This window comes from Maylandia zebra, linkage group LG22 (assembly GCF_041146795.1).
Source record: "Maylandia zebra isolate NMK-2024a linkage group LG22, Mzebra_GT3a, whole genome shotgun sequence".
In the NCBI taxonomy this organism is placed as follows: Eukaryota; Metazoa; Chordata; class Actinopteri; order Cichliformes; family Cichlidae; genus Maylandia; species Maylandia zebra.
The window spans coordinates 4381083-4399642 of NC_135187.1; the positions used below are offsets into that span (position 1 = coordinate 4381083).

Below are 18560 nucleotides of genomic sequence, written 5' to 3' on the forward strand. Positions count from 1 at the left end.
ATAAAAACTGATCCTCTTTCAGATGCTCTTAATAGACCTTTTTTTCATTAGTAGACTTCAAATTCCCATTTAAAGACCACATAATTATAGAGTTTCAGTCTTAATGAAATGTGGCATCGACGAGATGGTCATGAGACCAGTTACGGCTTGGAAATGTGCAGCTGAGGAAAAGATAGACGCAGAACTAGAGGCAGCTACAGATCCTGAGTTGGGAGTGACAAGGACGGAAAGGATTAAGACAACTCTGGTTGGACTCATCAGCTGCAAGAGAGGTGTTGTTTAATTAGCTTGGACACATGGAGAGGACAGATACTGGGTATACTGGGAGAAGGATGTGGAAAAGCGAGTTAGAATAGAAGAAGACCGAAGGTAGTTACGAGATGCGTTGACAGACGACATGCATGCAGGTGTAGTTTATATAAAATAGAGGTGTCACAACACCCATTATTTTATGAAGCCTTATTGTTTGAAGATTTACTTTATTTTCACTTAGCTTTTAGAAACAAGATGTGATCAGCGACAAACATGAAAAGGGCTGAAAATCCAAAGATATACAAACTCATCTGGCCATCACTCATCGATCACAAGGCGACCCTAAAGCATGCCCTCCTTTATTGACCTAAATAAAGGTCAAGGTCACGGGAACTTGAACTCATCAGACGTTTTTAGTAAATGCACCTATGGGGTGAATTTTAAAATCCTATGTCACCAAGTTATCACATTCACAGACTTGGGTGTCCACTGTGCTCACCCACGGACACACTGGGTGATAACACATGATATATATTTATAAAAGGGAAAATAATGAAAACATATATATATAAAAAAACAGCAAAAACAATGCGTATTAATGCAAATTCTATCATGTGTGCGTACACATATTTCGTGTTTGGTAATATGTGTTTCATGCACAGATTTGTGTGTTTGACTCGTGTCGATGCATAAATGTGTTTCTCCTTGGCTTGGCGACATTCCTATGACATCATGTGTCCAGTCAGCACTCCACCATGCTAAGCTGGCATCTGCGAGGTAAAGCTCCCTCATGCACGAAATAATAAAAAAGGAAAGAGAAACAGGAAGGTGATGTCATCTTATCGGCTCATAGTAAGAGAGAGAGTGACTTCAAGCAAAACGAAATCTCAGCAACTAATGGACCATCCGAGGAAACTGAGCAAAAACGTCACCCGGCCTTCCTGCAGCGACATGAGGAGGTGATGTGATGTCACCTTGTTGGCTGCACTGACTCTTAAAGCACAACTGAGACACTAAGCTCATTAAAACAAAATCCTGCTGGACCCTCGTACAAAGCAGTTCTGTTTTTCATACTGTTGATCCACATTTGTTTTTAATAGATTGAATTTTTACTCCTACCTGTTTTCTCAGTGGTTTGTTTTAACACATTAGGAATACTGACCACTGATCAGTGTAAATCATTTACAGATATTCATAGCTGTACTTGCATGTGCATGTTAAAGTGAGATTTTAGTCTAACAAAGGTGGTTTTATTTTTACTGTCATTACTCTTTAGGTCACCATACAAGCAAATAACTTGGTCTGCAGTATTTTACGAGTTTACAGCAAATTTAAAATCAATGTCACATTCTCACTCAGTCTTTTACAAGATGCTCTAAGTGAGATATAGATTAACTGGTAAAGGAAAACTAAAATCACAAAGGAAAATGTGTCAGTCACAGGAATTTACAAGTCTGCTGGAACAAACACTAGTGTGCTTTCCAAAACTCCCTTATCCGGCTGCGGGACAGCATCTGAACTGAATGCACAGATGTTTAATGTACCAATTTTACATTTGCAGGGCTCTAATGTGCAGCTGTCACATTAGACATAAACAGCAGCACTGAGAGTGCACCGAGTGCATATGCTCCTTTTATTTCACAGTTTTCTGACAGATGCTCTCTTGGCTATTTTGCAGTATCTGTCTTGACTTTTGCCTGCTATCGCCTCTGATAACGTCTGACTGAAGCAGGCAGTCGCTCCTTTTGGTTTTTTTTAAAGAAGTGAAACAACACATTTAATGTGCGTTTCTGTGCACAGAGACTGAAGCAACAAACCTGAGTCAACAAAGAGGGATTATTACCTATTATTGCTGAATTGGGTTTTTAGGTGCTGTTGAGCCAGTAAAATAAAACATGGTCAAAGAGTCCAAAGACAAATCTCTTTCATAACCCATTTTCATTGATGCTGCTGCAGCACAATACAGTCTCTGGGTATAAAGTATGTTACCACCTTAGAAAGATATGTAAACAACTACCACTGAATCCATTTCCATTGGTGAACCAGTCTCTCCAAAGCTGTGGACATTAAGTTGTCACTATGACAATTTCTCTTTGGTTGGCTGCAAGGATTTGCTCCACTTTAGTTGAAAGAGACATTAGTGAGCTCCAGTACTGACAAGAGGTAAAGGGACCTGGCTCGCAGTTAACATCCCAAAGGAAGATGAGCTTGAAGTCGGGTCTTTGTGCAGGTTCCTCTGCACAAAAATAGGGAAAACCTCTTCTTTGGCAGCATGATAAAAAGGCACTGTCATGTTGAAATACATTCAAAAATGTTGGAGACACACTGCTGTTTAAAACTATGTTTTGCTGGAGATGAGCCCATGATAAATGCCTCCGGGCCAAATATATCTAGTCAGGGTTGTCTGCACGCTTTAAGCCACATAATATAATTTGGGTGAGTGTTACAGATAAAGTAAATCTCGTTTTTTAAAAGCACCATGCGGGTCACCAAGCGTGATCAACCACACAAAACAGTTACACCTAGTAACTTTCCACTGGGATAGACTTCGACTGGAAGTTGATGTCCAGTCCACTTACTGCAGTGAGATAATGGGAGAGTTTTGGCTCAGACCCCAAATGTGTCATCCCGAATAAAACCAACCTTCTCATTACTGAATTTCTGATTGAAACGTCAAAATGTACTAAAGCTACTTTCCAGATGGCTTGACTTATGTTGAAAGTTTTTACCAAAAGCCCACAGCAAGACCTCAAATCACTGCTGCCCTGTAGCTCCTCCAGCGGAGAGCAATTATTTGGAATTAAGCCCCATTCACTGTTCAGCCAGCAGCAAGAACAAGGTATGGCCTGACAAGCTGTCAGCTGGGAAACGCTTAGAAGAGCTGCAGAGTGAATCTTCATCCACCGAACCGTCTCTTTTATTAACCTTTAGGAATGTTGACTTTTAACAAGTGCACTTCTCTTCTGCTGCCTGGTTGCTATTTAACATCTTATCTAAGCAGACAGGTGAAAGAGGAGTTTGACACCTTCAAGGCTTAGGTGTTCACAACTGTTATGCTACAGCACAACAAGAAAGAGAAGAGATTTCTAACTACAATCCATCTAACTCTAAGGACAATAAGTTAAAAATGCTATTATAGAAACTATAACCTCAACCACTATAATCCCTAATAGACTACAAAGCTTTTGCTAAAGCCTTTTTATCTGTAGCACTGCGATGAGCTTTAAATCTTCCACCATCACGGACTGTAAAGCCTGCAATTTAAAGCGAGGCAAGGATAGACTGACCTGCAAGCAGTTGATGAGAGTTCACAGTTGGATTTAATCACCTGATCATAAACCCCTGAGAGTGCCTGGCGGCTGAAATGTCCTCAGGATGTGCATATGTTCCATTAATTTGATGGAGCTCACTTTTATTTTTTGGCATCAATACAATGAGAACATTTGATTTTGTGTTTCTTGTATAACCAGAGAATGTGCTTTCTCTCTGCAGACCCTCCGTCCACAGATTTTACGACAGCTGTGCGCTTATGTTTGTCTCCGAGGCAGCTCTGCAATGACCGAAAAAAACAGCAGAATAATTGGAAAATCAGGAAACAAACTGTGACAAGACAAGTGTAGTTGTGTGCAGTTGTTCCATGAGTTCTGTGAGGTTTTGATTGTTTCCATGAGTAAACAACAGTTAGTGTGCACAGGCTGAGGATATTTTATTTATCCCACTCACACTTTCGGTTCAGATTAACTTTACCTGACAGAATGAAGAATATACCAGAAACGAAGGCGAGGATGGTGCGCTGCGGCCGAATGTGCCCAATATTGCTGATTACAAAGGCGGTGAAGACAAAGAGCAGGGAGACCATGGGGAAGGGAGTGGCGGTCCGGACCATTTCTGAAGAAAAAAAGGAAGGAGGATTAGTAGAATGAGTGTGTGATACGAATAAAAATGAGGAAAACTTCAAACTCATAAAAGTTTAAGCCTTCAGAAATGGTCACATTAATCAAGAATAATTTAAAATGTTACCAAATTATTTCCTGAATTAAAAATAAAGCTTCGAGCAAATTAACTACGACACATGAAGTCGATAAAGTGGATTTTTTTCATAATGTGCAGAATATTTCTCTAAAGCCCAAAAATGTCTAATGCCATGTTGCTGCACATAATAACAACGTTGTGACTTTGTGTTTGGGTTGTTTTGTGTATTTTAAATGATTTAAGGTTTATCATGTTGTTACATCTATTTTTTTTTTTACAAAGTCTGTGTTTTCTTTAGTCGTGGGAAAAGTGGAAAATCTGCCCCGATGACCACTGTAACCACACAGGTGTAGCATACTGTAGCACACCATTTCACCATAAAACTATCAAACCATTAAGAGCCAGATAACTACATTTAACATCATACTGGTTGTTGTATGTAATATTATTTCCAGTTGCCTTTTATTTTATATAGCCTCAGCTTTATTGTGGTTGGTCTGTGTAAGTTCTTAGTCATCTACTTCACGGTACTCGTAAGTTGGAGGCAAATGGACCTTCTTTTACGATCATGAAGTTGTGTCACCTCTCATATGAAAAGCTTTGCCAGTTCTAAAAACTGATGGCGAGTTCCAGGTACTAAACTCATTGTGGCGTTGTCACCTTGCAGGTGGTCCTGAGAGATGTCTACACACGACGTCACCACGTGAGTCACCAAGGGTCACATGAATGAAGGTGTGAAGTAAAGACGTGCAAAGAATTTTTCTCATGCACAACATCCCGGTTGAGCAGAGCCAGGCCAAAACTAGTTAATCTCAAGGACAAAACAACTAAACACAAGCTGAACAACATTATGTATGCAATGCAATGCAATGCAGTGAGGGGTATTAAGACCGATACCTACTGGAGACACAACCGTCACAACATAGGAGAGTCAGTTCATTAGGATGAGACTGTGTATCCCCTTTTATTTACAAGAACAAGAATTACTTCTACTGTACTGAACAGTTAAGATAACACTTTGTCTTTTTGTGTTGTCAGAAATCTTCAAGTAAGCATAGGAACCAGAAGTCTGCTGGAGCTCGCTCAGTGTTACGTTGAGTAAGGTCTATGATTTATTCAGTAACCTCTCCGACGGAGCTGCTGCAGTGTTATGACTTGTGCATGTACCTGAGGACATTTATCTAGCATTAAGCAGCGCACACGTCTTCCCCCTGGTGTCTTTAACAACACTGAGTGTGTGCTTTACTTCAAAGAGCAAAATGCAGAGGGCTAGTTCATAGTGTCAACATCTTGAATCATTAAAACAGCTCAAAGACAAAAGGAAAAAAAGAAATGGTGAACTCTGAAATAGTTTATCTTTTTTTTTTTCAAATAAAAATGTTGCTTCATAGGTTATTTGGTTAGCAACATTTGATTTTAAAGCAAATCTGGCATAATTGGCTTAATTTATGAATTCCTACAAAAAGTTTGAGTTAACAAAAATCATGTTAGCAAACATGCAGACATGCCTGGAGCATTTGTTAGCACACGAGGAAATGGTTTGGCACTTGCTCATCAGTGGCATCTGAATCAGTGCAGTTTGTCCACAGCCTAATGCTCAGCTGTGCCACCAAACATAAACTAAAGAGTGCACCAATCTTCTTTCTGCTGAAATGGACTAGACTGTTTTCATTAGATCTTGCACCAGATGCTTCCATTTCTTAGACATCAGTAACCTACATGGAACAGATATTTGAAGGAAGAGAAAACTTATAAGCCAAACCTGAAAGCTGTGCATGTTATGTCTGAGAGTAGAAGAAAAATCATGAGTGAAATGTGAATTTTCAGTATTTGGGTGATCTTAGATACAGAGCTAACACAGGTTACACCTATACACCGGTAATGTAGGACAGCCATGGTTCCTCCAACTAAGAAATCGTGTAAAATGTATTCATTTTTAATACTCTCATTACTTTTGGACTATTGTAATACTCTGTACACAAGCCTGAGTTAAAATACCATTTCCTGCCTCCAGCTTGTTGAAAATTCAGCTGCCAGAGTTTTAACAAATTCAAAGAGACAGGACCACATTGCATCCCACATCCCATTTTTACAAGGCCACACTGGCTATACACATTTGATATCAAATTGATATTAGTTACATTTACATGGCCTCCCTTCTGCATCCATTACAGTTTTACTCAGGCCTCACGACTTGAGCCACTGCCTTTGTTTCTCAGGTCAGACTGGTCTAACTGTTCCATCAGCTCATTAAAGAAGGCACTTTCTGTTTGAAACCATCAAGTTTTGATGTCTTTATCCAGACAGGGAGCGTGCTAACCTCACCTCCTCTCCAAAATGGTCCCACAGTTCTGTGTATAGTCCTGCGTAATGACTGAAACCCAAAGTCGAAGTGACCTGGCAGAGAAGCTGGTCATTGCCCTGGCTCTGTTTTAATCGTATTTAACCAGGAAAAAAACATCCATTGACATTAGAAATCTCTTTTACTATAAATAATTTATATTAAGTAATTTATTAATTTATTTGTTGTTGTATTATTCAGTGTTTATTTAACTTTTCTATTTTAACATTTGTATTTGTTGTTGCTGTTTTAACTCTGTTTATTAAACACATCGTGGGGTTGTCACCCCGGGTATCAACTCTTTTGCGTTTTGTAAAGCACTTTGTAACCAACATTTGAAATGTGACATGAATAAATTGTAATATTATTGTTATATAAATCTCTTGAAAGTGGTGCAGTGGTGGAGACATGCAATGATCTAATGTAGCAAAACCAAACACATAAAACAAAAAACTGTATTTGTTAGAGTTAAATTGTTAAATGTTTGTCATTTTTATGTTTACCATTTGTACAGTGTTTTAACTCTGATGAAGTGTCCAGTATTAAACTTCACATATACCCTGAACTGTAAGCAACATGTAAGCCTTTAGAAACAACTTCTGACCTTCTGATCTGTATATCACATGTATAAACATTTTCTTCCAGACATATATACTCCATATGTTGCACAAATAGGTGTTCTGTCTTTAGGAGAAGTGTTTTAATGTTTTAATGGTAATTAACTATTCTGTTTAATCAAAGACATTTTCATAATTGCCCCACATAATATCTTCCAGTAACAAGTGTTTTTTTTTTTTTATTTCTACCTGAACCACCAGAGAGCACCTGTCAGATCAGTCATCAGAGCCATGCAACGCTCTCCTCTTTCCTTTGTTCTTATGTTACAGACCCACACAAGGCATCACAAAAACCACGTGTAAGGAATATTTAAGTCAACAAAAGATATGTATGCATGTATTTTGTGTGTCTGTTGTTGAGTGACTCATAGAGTCACAGCTCTATTTAGCACTGAGAAGACAAATCAGCAAACAACTGTAATAATAGACTGATGTGAAACAGATGTAAAGACAGAAATGTTGGTGAGTCTGGTCTGTCTTCCTACGAGAGACTACTTCTCTAGTTGCAGATTTAAAAGAAGGTAGAAACTTTGAAATTTCAAATAAATATAAGAGTCTGTGTGTGTATGAAAGTGACTTACTGAGTATGTTGGCTGTGTTTTCTGTCGTGATCTCTATCTCTGGCTCTGTGAAATATTCCGATGCCACACATCTGCCCTTCTCGGACCCTGGGGGGGAAAGAAAAAAGTGAAAAAGAAAGAAAGATGAGAAAAAGGAAAGCCACAAGCGGGTAGCACGGTTGGACTTGTTTGGGTGGCAAACAGTCGGGGGATTATGCGCATGCAGAAATAAAACCAGTATAAACAAACAAAGAGGTTATAAAAACCCAGAGAAAGGGCAGACAGCCAGACTGAGACAGAGCGACAGTGGAGACAAAGAGATTTAGAAAGGACAAATAAAATGAGAGGTGAAAGAGAAGCGAGGCATCTCAAAAGAAATGAGTTTAAAAAAACAGAAACAGGGAGGCAGAGAATGGAAAGGAGAGAAAAAGTGAATTAGAGGCAGAGACAGATGGAGGTCAGGAGGTTCGGGAGAAAACAAGGTCTGAGCAGAGAGGGAGAGGAGCTGAATGCAGACACAACGATTAACCTCAAACTGTAGCCACAGACACACACATGCAATACACAACACGCAAACCTGACATCTGTATGTATACAAAAACATAACAGAAAACGATGCACAAATCTGCAGACAAATGTGATAGCTCCCCTCCCTCTCTCACCCACACACTCTCTTCCAAATGCCACTGGCGTTTTCCCTCCTCTGACCTTTTGTACCAGGCGTCAGACAACAGGGAAACACAAACATGGCCACCTCCCCAGAGCAACACCATCATGACCCGAAAGACAGAGACAGCTACTGCAATAAGGACAGCTATTTGTGTTTCGGTGTCCTGCCTGCTGGTGTTTGTTTGCGTGTACGAGTGAAAATACCTTTTTTTTATCATTCGGTTCAAAAACAATTATCTAACAAAGCCAAATTCTGCCACAGGTGACTTTTTCTCCCAATCATAATAAATATTGTACCTATTTTAAGAAGTTAGATTTGGGCATAGTCTTTAGCTAGGCATCATCCAACAGCTGATGTCATGTTTGGATCTTATTTACGAGTTTAATGCCCATAATATGCCCAAGTTAAATATTTGTGATGTTTCAGGACACTCAGGGCACTCAAAATGTCTCTAATACTTCTGTTCCTGACTGAGTATTATACAGCTTATCTGGGGGTAATTTTTGTAATGGAAAAATCTGTGGGCTGCAGCACCTCACAGTGAAGCCCCGCCAATAGCCACTGATGTCATTGGCTCCAACTTAGAAGCCACTGACCGTGTGGTGGGTCTCAGTATCTACCAGAGAAGTTCCTGCATTATGGTGAATTTTTTAATGAACATTTTTGCATCAATTTATGGTAAAGATGTCTGGAAAATGTGTCACGGCTTTCTGGCATCAAATAACGATCCTCAGCTTTTATCCCTGCTGAGTCAACACACATATACGTGTATTTATTCTCCTGCCCTCTTTTTTTGATGCTCCACATTGGGTACCAGCATTTGTCTGGAGAGAAAGGGATAAAGGTAGTCTAACTCAGTTTCTGTTCTTCTGCAGTCAGTCAGGACACGGGTCCTTGTTGCACATGAAGGTTACCATGTGCACGGCTGCTAATGCTGTTTTCATTAGCAGCTGTCATGCATTGTTTAAGCCTTGAACACAACAAATGTGACAGAGCAACATTTTTTTGAACCAGTGTGCCAAGAAAAAAGTTAATTCATTGTAAACATTGTGCAACATGAAATCAATATATTTTAACTGTTTCACTTCGATTCATAACCGTCTATGGAAGCAGTGTGGAACAGATGCAGTGCTCAGCGTTTATTTTAAGACAGATTTTTTTTTGCAAAAAGAGTGGATTAAGAGAGAAAATTCAATAATGTTAGTCCCTCAGACGAGGTGAACTTTAACTGTACCAGCTGCGAGCCTTAGACTGAATGGCAAAGATAAGGCTCTCCCTTTGGGTTGCACGTTTCATGAATTGCTGCCATATGTTTTTCACTGTTGTGTGTATATTTCAAACCAGACATTAGCATTTTATCCTTGAAACGCCGATCAAAAGCCACACTTTGACAAATAAAATAAATATGCAATAAAATAAATATGAAAGAAGGCGAGCAGGACTATTAAAAAATGGGTAGCCTGCTGTACATGCACATCTATACAAATTGTTTTGTTTAATAATGTGTCTGATTTTTGAAGAATAAGTATATTCATGGCAAAAAAAGAACTTTGCTGTGGGATAGCAGAATAAATGTATAAACAACTGAAATTAATGGCATCAAATTATCTTTATAATTACCAGTTGACTTAAAATATAACTAAACTGAGTTTATGTAAATATAATTAATTTTATACTGTGGAACTGTTACCAACCAGCCACAAAGCAGACCCTCCAGAGGCCAGAGTGCAGCGCCATTTTGACCTCAGTGGTCTGGTTCTGCTGCAGGACGATTCCCTCCTCCATCAGCAGCCAGTAGTCTGTCGACACAGCGACGCCCACCAACAGCAAACCACAGGCCCCAAAAACCGACGAGAGAAGTGTCAGCGCCCTCGTACTGAATGAACTCATCTGAGGAGAAAGGAGATAAAATCACGGTGATCAGTGTTGCTTGTGATAAATACAGCAGGGATCAGCATGCAGGAAGACAAGGAGGAGAAAACAGTGAATTAATTTGCTGGATTAAACAAATTAATCAGTGAGGGGAAAAAAAGAGCTATACCACAGATCGGGGCGGGAGGGCCTACAAATAGTGGGGCGGCACAAAAAAATTAGAATTAATGTTTCAACTCATTGTAGGGTGTTTTCCTCTCTCTTGTGCTCACGTTTATAAATAGTATTACCAAAAAGAACAGTCTTGCTGGGGGGCAGGAAATCTGGGGGTGTGGACACCCCCTTGGTGGTGGCCCTGACACAGTACAGCATTATCTATTGATTTCTGTGGTGTCAGTTAAAAAAAATGTGGAAAAGAAGAGATGACGAGGACACACAACCTGTCTTGAGTTTCACTGACCTCAGCTATGAAATATGTGCATGGACAACCTAAGAAAAAATAAACCACTTTCTTGTTGAAAGGCAGTATAACATTCAGGTTAACTGCTTATATCAAGCAGCAATTCAGCAAATTTTTCATTTTATGAAGCTGGATCCTTAAATACACAAATGCACACCTTCTCTCTAAATATGTGATAAAATCCCTCATTTTCAAAACTAGACCTTGAAATTTTGAGCCTCTTTATCCAGTGTTTAACATTCTTTTTTAAATTCATATTAAAGTCAAATATTTTAAGAGCTATAATGTCTTTTTGTATGTCTCCATAAATCAGAAATTGCTGTCTTATTATAAATGTCCAACACTTATATGTACATATGTACATTTTGGATATTTTCTGTCCGTCCCTCTGAAAGAAGACACATTGTTGAAGTAAAATAGCAATGTGTATACCAATCCTGAAATTTTAAGATATTTAAGATGATTTTGTAATATATATATACATATATATATATACACATATATATACACACACATATATATATATATGTGTGTGTGTGTGTGTATGTATGGAGGTAGCATGCTTTAAAGACTGTAAAATTTGCAAAGATTGAAAAGCGGACCTGAAAATTGAAAACAAGAAAGGAAAAAAAGTTAAGGAAAGACAACAATGTGACAAATTATGCTCAGAAATATTTTGAGTTCAGCAAAAAATGACAGAAAGCAAATGAAGAAAAGTTTATTGAGGTGTTAACAAGTCATCTCCTGCAAGGGAGAAACAAAACATATCATTTGACGAGTGAGAGGGAGAACAGTGATGACTTTGATCCTACAGTAACTGAGGTCCTGTTTGTTTGAGAACGAAAGGCTGTGTCAAAAATTTGTTCTCTTCAAAGTTAATTCATTCAATAATCAGAATATCTCAAAGTTAATTCATTGCATATATACACAGTTAAGAATGGAAAAGAACATTAACAAATAAAAGAAAAAATGTGGAAGCTGCAAAGCTTTGGTAAATAATAAATAATTTTCACTAATAGTTAAAATTGTGGTCTGGTCACAGTTTTGTTTTGTTTTTCAGTCTTCTGGATGCTGCTGAGGATCAGTAAGTAGCCAAAATGATTTTGGCAAAGCTCACACTGTGACTGGCTGATCAGCTTCTTCTCGTGTTCGGTGTGTCAGGTTCCTGCATTGCATGCGCATGCATTGCAGGTTGGCACTCACTAGGTGGCAGAAACGCTGCCTCTGCCATGTATCACTTCAACTGTTGACAAGCTGAAAAACATCCTGGTCTCATGTACACACAAACACGACAGGGCTTCATACATCCAGTCAAAATGGAGGTCACATTCAACATGCTGAGGACTGAGGCAGCGAACATGCTCGAAAACCGGCTTTCAATTTTCAGCTGTGAGCTACTTTTACACGGACATAAATTAGAGAAATAATGCAACTGTCTCTGCTACGAGCATGCATAAATTTATACTAATTGGCAGGCCACCTGCAGTCCAGTTCACCTTCAGCAGTGTACAGTGGGAACCATTAATTAAAGCTGAGGCTGAATCATGTTAATGCAGTTCGATAATTGCCATGGTCTTTACTCATGATAAACAAAATGGCATCAGCTACAAAATACACATGTATGCACAGTTTGAGCTCCTGATCCTCAGTGACAACACATGTAAAAAGCACTGATTTATGATAAGATCAATATTAGAATCACCTACTTTTTCCTTCTTGTCTTTGTGTTTTGGAAATCTTGTAAAACCAGTTTTTTCCTCATGTAGAGAAAATGAGAAGCAGTCATCCAGGAGATGAAATAATCTCTCAGGAGACATTTATTATGGAAATACGTGATATGAAGGAGAAGAGAGACGAGCACACCTGTTAGAGCAGGTATGATCATCCACTTCTGATGTTTATCTTTCCACAGAACATTTTCAGTATTCTCCTTTCTGTCTACAAACCCCTGCACACAGTGAACAAGGGAACACAGTGGGGCTCTGCACTTCCTCAAACTAACAATGACATCATATATTACACAAATAGCATCATGTATATAAGACAGGTCTAACACAAAAACACTTCACAAGGCAAAGTGAAAGATTTTTGTGAAGGATTTACTTTGAGTAGGTCCCTGTAATATGGTGGGGGAGTGGAACAAAGGTAAGGTCTCTGTATTTTGTGGAGGCCTAAAAGCGTCGGGCTCAGTGGAACTTCTGTTTTCCTTTGTTGAGGGTTCAAGTCAAGACAACTGCTAGTTTGAGGAAGGGCACAACCTCACTGTGTTCCCTTGTTCACTGTGTGAAGGGGTCAGTGGACACAGAAGGTAGACATATTTACATTACACACATATAGATATATGTACATTATACATATAGCATCATATACGTATATAAGGGAAGTCTAACAGGATTTGCCATCTCTGTCAACTTTCCATGATATCTAAAGACACATTTTGCAGCTGGTCTTTATAATGCTGTTTAGAAATGACATAAGACAAATTTAGAAATGTTTCCTGTCTCCACATATCATGTAAGTTCAGTCACATGTTATTTTGTACCTTTCTTTAAACATGTTCACAAGTTTCAAACAACAAAACTTGTGAACATGTTCTCTGAAGCAACACATAATAGTGTATCGCCGAAATTAAGCCTTTTACTTTGAAAAGTATCTGCATTATTTTTGGACCAATCTTTTAAAAGTGTGATGGGGCTTTTAAAAAAAAGATAACAATGACAAAGTTATTCAATTAATTTTAGATTTTACCATCAAACAGAGAACACAAGTCAACCTGCTGAACTCCGTGAGCTCAGTGTGAAGAGTCTGCAGAAACGCAGCAGCTTTACTGCTGTAGGTCTCACAACAAAAGTCGTCTCCATTTTCAAAAACATTTTAATTTCATATAAAAGGCAGACATTGCTCTTTTTGAAGAGGATATTTATGGTTACATTGAATGGTTTTCATGCATTACTATTAATAAATAACAGTGAAAACAGGGCGTTAAAGGAGGTACACTGACTTTTACGATGCTGTTTATGAGGTGAGGCTTAAGAGAGAGAAGCCGATAAGAGACCAGCCAAGAACAAAATTAAGTCAGGAGACAAGATCAGAATTGAAGCGAAAGGAAGCAAGAGGAAGAGTGAGGCGTGACATCATCGCTCAAGTAAGACGGTGCAGAGCACATTCAGCAGTGTCAGAGAAGAGTCGCTCACCCAAGCATAACTCACCCATTACAAATATTTGATATGGTAAAACATCCATCAACAGAAACCTCCTGCGAAGATGATGGCACTAAGTATATGATGGTGTACGTGCGAGTGCACACGTGTAGGAGATTGCAAACGAACAGGAGACATGAGGATGTGCACAGAAGCAGAATTTCTGGGGAGTATCAATGCCTGACTTTAATAAAAACTAGTTTAGCTTTAGCTTTAAGAACTGAGCCAAGGACCAAAGATCTCAAATAGCTAAGCTTATGAAAAGGTTATGTCTTTTTAAAATTTGAACAAACTGTAGAGAGTATAACCTGCATTAATTTTTCAGGCAACACATACATTTTGAAGAAGGACTCAGTATAAATACATGACTCCAAACATACAAAATCTGCAGTCACATGCACAGTCAGAGTTATACCTTGACTTGTTATAAAAAGGAAAAGCAAAGCGAGGACAGTGACTTTGCCCTTTCTGCACAGTCGAGTAAGACGTCACGGACACTTTCAGAGACGTCACTGCCTCCCAAAGTCACATCCTCTGAAAAAGACAAAAGTGATTGGTGCTCAAGTAAATAAGCATCAGTCTTAGTGCTGCAAATGTCAGACTCAACACGAGAGGCAATCAGGCGCTCAGTGCTGCTGACTCAAAACACAAAAATCCATCCACCACTTAGACCAGAAGAGACACAGTCGAGTACCTGCGGGACTCAGATAACTGTCTCACTCTGTGGGCTTTTAGATTACTTCATTCAGCCTTTTTCACTCTCTGTTGATGACTTTCAGACTGGTGGCATTGCACTACAGAGTAGATAGTTGTCCTAACTAACCTACGTGTCTGAAATGTTTGTACTGAAAGGCAAAAAAACATGAAGAAGTTGTCATGTTTTTTTTTTAATTTAATTTAATTTATTTATTTGCCTTCTTTGGGCATTTAATTGTTTCACTCTAAACCAGGGGTGTCGAAGACCAGGCCTCGAGGCTTTAGATAACACCCTGGGTCAGCACACCTGAATCAAATGATTAGTTCATTACCAGGCCTCTGGAGAACTTCGAGACATGTTGAGGAGGTCATTTAGCCATTTAAATCAGCTGTGTTGGATCAAGGACACATCTAAAACCTGCAGGACACCGGCCCTCGAGGCCTCCTGTTCGACACCTGTGCTCTAAACTGTTTTTCTTTATTTGGAGGAATTAGTTTGTCAGCACTGACTTATGTTAGAAGTTTGTGGTAAATTTTCAAAGACTGTAAAGCAGTCACATGACCCACTAGTTTGTGGTTCTGAAACCTCATCTTTAGTTGTATGTTCTCTGATTTAGACATCATCATATTTGGTTTAAGAAATGAAATGCTAAGTTATCAGCTAATGCTAATGAGATTGGTTAGACTATATGGGTGTGCCACATGGAGACAGATGCCTGTTAATTATCGCTGATTAACTAAAAAATGCTAAATTTGATCTCACTACAGAACTAAACCACAAACTTCTCAGATCAGCTGTTAGTAAGCTACAATTAACTTTTGTAGTGAGTCGGGTTATTTTGTATTTGTTAAGTACTACAATCCCTACTGAGAAGAAGAGTAGCAACTTACAGACTATCTAAAATATAGACATATCCACATTGACACTTTTGGACATTTTCACCTTGCTCTTCTGAAACCAGATTTGGCAGTGTGACAAGCAGGATCAGGGGCTCAATGCAGGTGACAGGTCTCAAAGACAAAAACACAACCTTTTTGTTGGTAGTCCAAAAGCAAACAAAAACTGAAACATTTGCAGAACAGGAACTTGATTCAAAGTAAAAACAGTGGGAATACAGACCAAAGAAAGACACTACCATCTGGACATGCCAAAGAACAGAGGGAAACACAGATGATAAATACACATGAGATAATTAAAGGTGAAACGCATGGTTGGAAACTATAGAGGAAAGGGAAGTAAACACAACACAAGCCAAGGAAAATAACAGTAACCACAAAAACAAAAACAGGAAGACAGACCTGAATGGGGAACAAGGGTTAATTTGACATAGGGGAGAACACAAGGACTAGACAGGGGAACGTGGAAAAACAAAGAGCACATGCTGATGACAGGACACCGGGGAACACAAGAGGGAACTAACAGGAAACAACCTTTAAGTCAAATATAACAAAACAACAAGAAAGGAAACTCAGAATATACTAAATCCATAAAGAGTCACAAAACAGAAAGTAAACAAGCTGAAACCCAAAGTGAAGTTATAAAACTCAGAGTCACGACCGAGGGAACAGCAGATGTAGTGAGCAGTGAGTAGATCTCACTGAGATACTGAGAGTAATAATAATAATAATAATAATAAACTTTATTTATAAAGCACACTTAAAAACCAAGGGTATGCCAAGGTGCTTAACAAGTAAGATAGAGTATAGGAGGAGGATAATAGAAATAGGACCAAAGCAAGTACTAAATATGCAAGAAGATAACTGTCACTAATACATCGGAAAGCAACAGGTACAGAGCAAACAAGAATTTAAATGAGCATAAAAGTGCATGATATAAAATCATAAAAGAAATATTAACTTGAGGGAAAGGCAAGATTGAATAAGTGGGTTTTTAATCGTGATTTGAACAGTGCAGTGGAATCAGATTCAATCAGAGACACTGCGAGCTAATACAACAGCTAATACAACAACAACTCGTCAATCACAAAGCAGTCTGAAGAAAGCTGTGCTTTATTGTCCTGTTCGAGTCTTAAAAAAATGTTATTTTAAAAACAATTGAATCTCACGATTGAGACCATAGCGTGTTTACTGAGGTGCTAAAGTGAGACAACTTTTCTTTGTCCTTAGTTTTACATAAGAGTCTGGCTTATTGCATTTATAGAAGTTGTTCCATGATGGTGATTAAAAATAATAATAACACAAATCTGGTTTAAGACACTTCCTCAATGCTTTCACTTTTAAAGCTTGAATGTGCATCCATCTTTTATGTAAAGTATGTGTGGCAGCCTCCTGTGTCAGCATCCACTGTGCAGTTAAAGTGGTCGCATCCATACTAATGCAAAATTTAAACCCTGAAATGTAAACAGATGAACTTTAAATAAGGTTTATTACTGGTACAGCTGCTGTTAATGAAAGGCAGTACCAGAGTATAACACTTATAACAGGGTACTGACTTCTTTTACAGTCAGCCTTTAGTGGCCAATTATGGAATTGCAGTTTTTAAACCATTGTTTGAACTTTATATGGAATTCATATTTTAGTATATTGCTTCTTGGACTGAGTTGACATTTTTTTTCATCTTCATATATTCTGTTGTTCATATTTGTAATGGAATTGAGCATCTTTAGAAAGCATTGCCTTGTGGGATTAATAAAATGGTTTGATTCTGATTCTGGTCATGAGCTAGCTTTAAAACACCAGAGAGGCAGAAGCTTGAAGAAATGTGGGTTTGGAGGACAAGATCTGCTGGGTCAGTGCATAAATGTTTCTGAGAGTTTTACTCTCTCTCTCTCTCTCTCTCTCTCTCTCCCTCACACACACACACACACTCACACTCACACACACACACACGCACACACACACACACACACACACACACACACACACACACACTACTACCAGGCCTGTGTTTGCTGAGATAGCAGACAACAAATGGGCTGGGATGAGGTTCTCTTTGTAGTTTAAGCCTTGAGAATACAACCACATTTCCCAGGTTGCACCATGCTGCTAACTATGTGTGTGCAGGGACAATCCAGGAGCAGAAGCGATGTAATGAATTACAGATGAATAGAGAAGAGGTGCTAAGAAACAAACAGCCTAAAGTAATGATGTGGGAAGGAAGCACTGAAGGGAAAGTGGGAAGAGAAAAGTGGGTGGAAAAAAGGGGAAATGATTATAAGGGAACATAATAAGGGTTGGAGAGGGTGGAGGATAAAAGGTGAAGGGGAAGAAAGGACAGATGGGACATAGATGGTTAAGAAGGGAATGAGAAGAAAATAGGAGGTGAGGTAAAGAAAGGCAGCAATTAAAAGGAGTGTAATGGGAAGCGACTTTCTAAAGAGGTGGAAAGTTATAAAGGAAGGAAGGAGAGACAGAAAGAAGAGGAAAAGTTTAATCAAGAGGGAAAATGTTTAATGGGAGAAAAGGAGGAGGATACAGGTAACGTGGATTAATGAAGTGGTTAGAAAAGGACTGAGCACAGATGTAAAAGAAATGTTAAAAAAGAAAGTGGATTTTTTTTTAACAGGATTTATTTCAAAGCATTTTTGGTTTGTATTTCTCAAATGTAAACGATGATAATGTATTTAAAAAGAAACAAAAAGTTATGTTATGCCTGTCAATCATTTAACCTACATCTGAGGCTTTTTGAGGCATAAATAATGCAATTTTATTCTAATTTTAATACCAAAACTAGTCCTGAGTCCACTTTTTCTCTAATTGGAATGCAGAGAATCAAATAAGGACACTTTAAATTCAGCCTATAATGATCATTTTTGAACCATAATTAATAATTTGGGGGTATTGTTTTTGCTCTTTCAGTGATTTCCTGCTGTAGAATCGTGAACATTTAATAGAACATTTTCTGGAGATTCCAGCAGTGGAGCATTTTGAGGAGCTGTCCACTGCTGCCGTGCTGAAAA

General features: G+C 38.6%; 1 protein-coding gene across 2 annotated transcripts in view; it reads right to left on the reverse strand.

Annotated features, from left to right (window-relative positions):
- Positions 1 to 18560, reverse strand: part of cacng7a (calcium channel, voltage-dependent, gamma subunit 7a) — a 45936-nt gene that overhangs the window by 12883 nt on the left and 14493 nt on the right. For both annotated transcript variants that reach the window (XM_004569757.5, XM_004569758.5), the window contains exons 2-4: positions 10107 to 10302; positions 7764 to 7850; positions 4000 to 4140 (exon numbers count right to left, since the gene is read on the reverse strand). In XM_004569757.5, coding sequence (XP_004569814.1) covers positions 4000 to 4140; positions 7764 to 7850; positions 10107 to 10302 — 424 coding nt within the window. The remainder of the gene's footprint in view (positions 1 to 3999; positions 4141 to 7763; positions 7851 to 10106; positions 10303 to 18560) is intronic.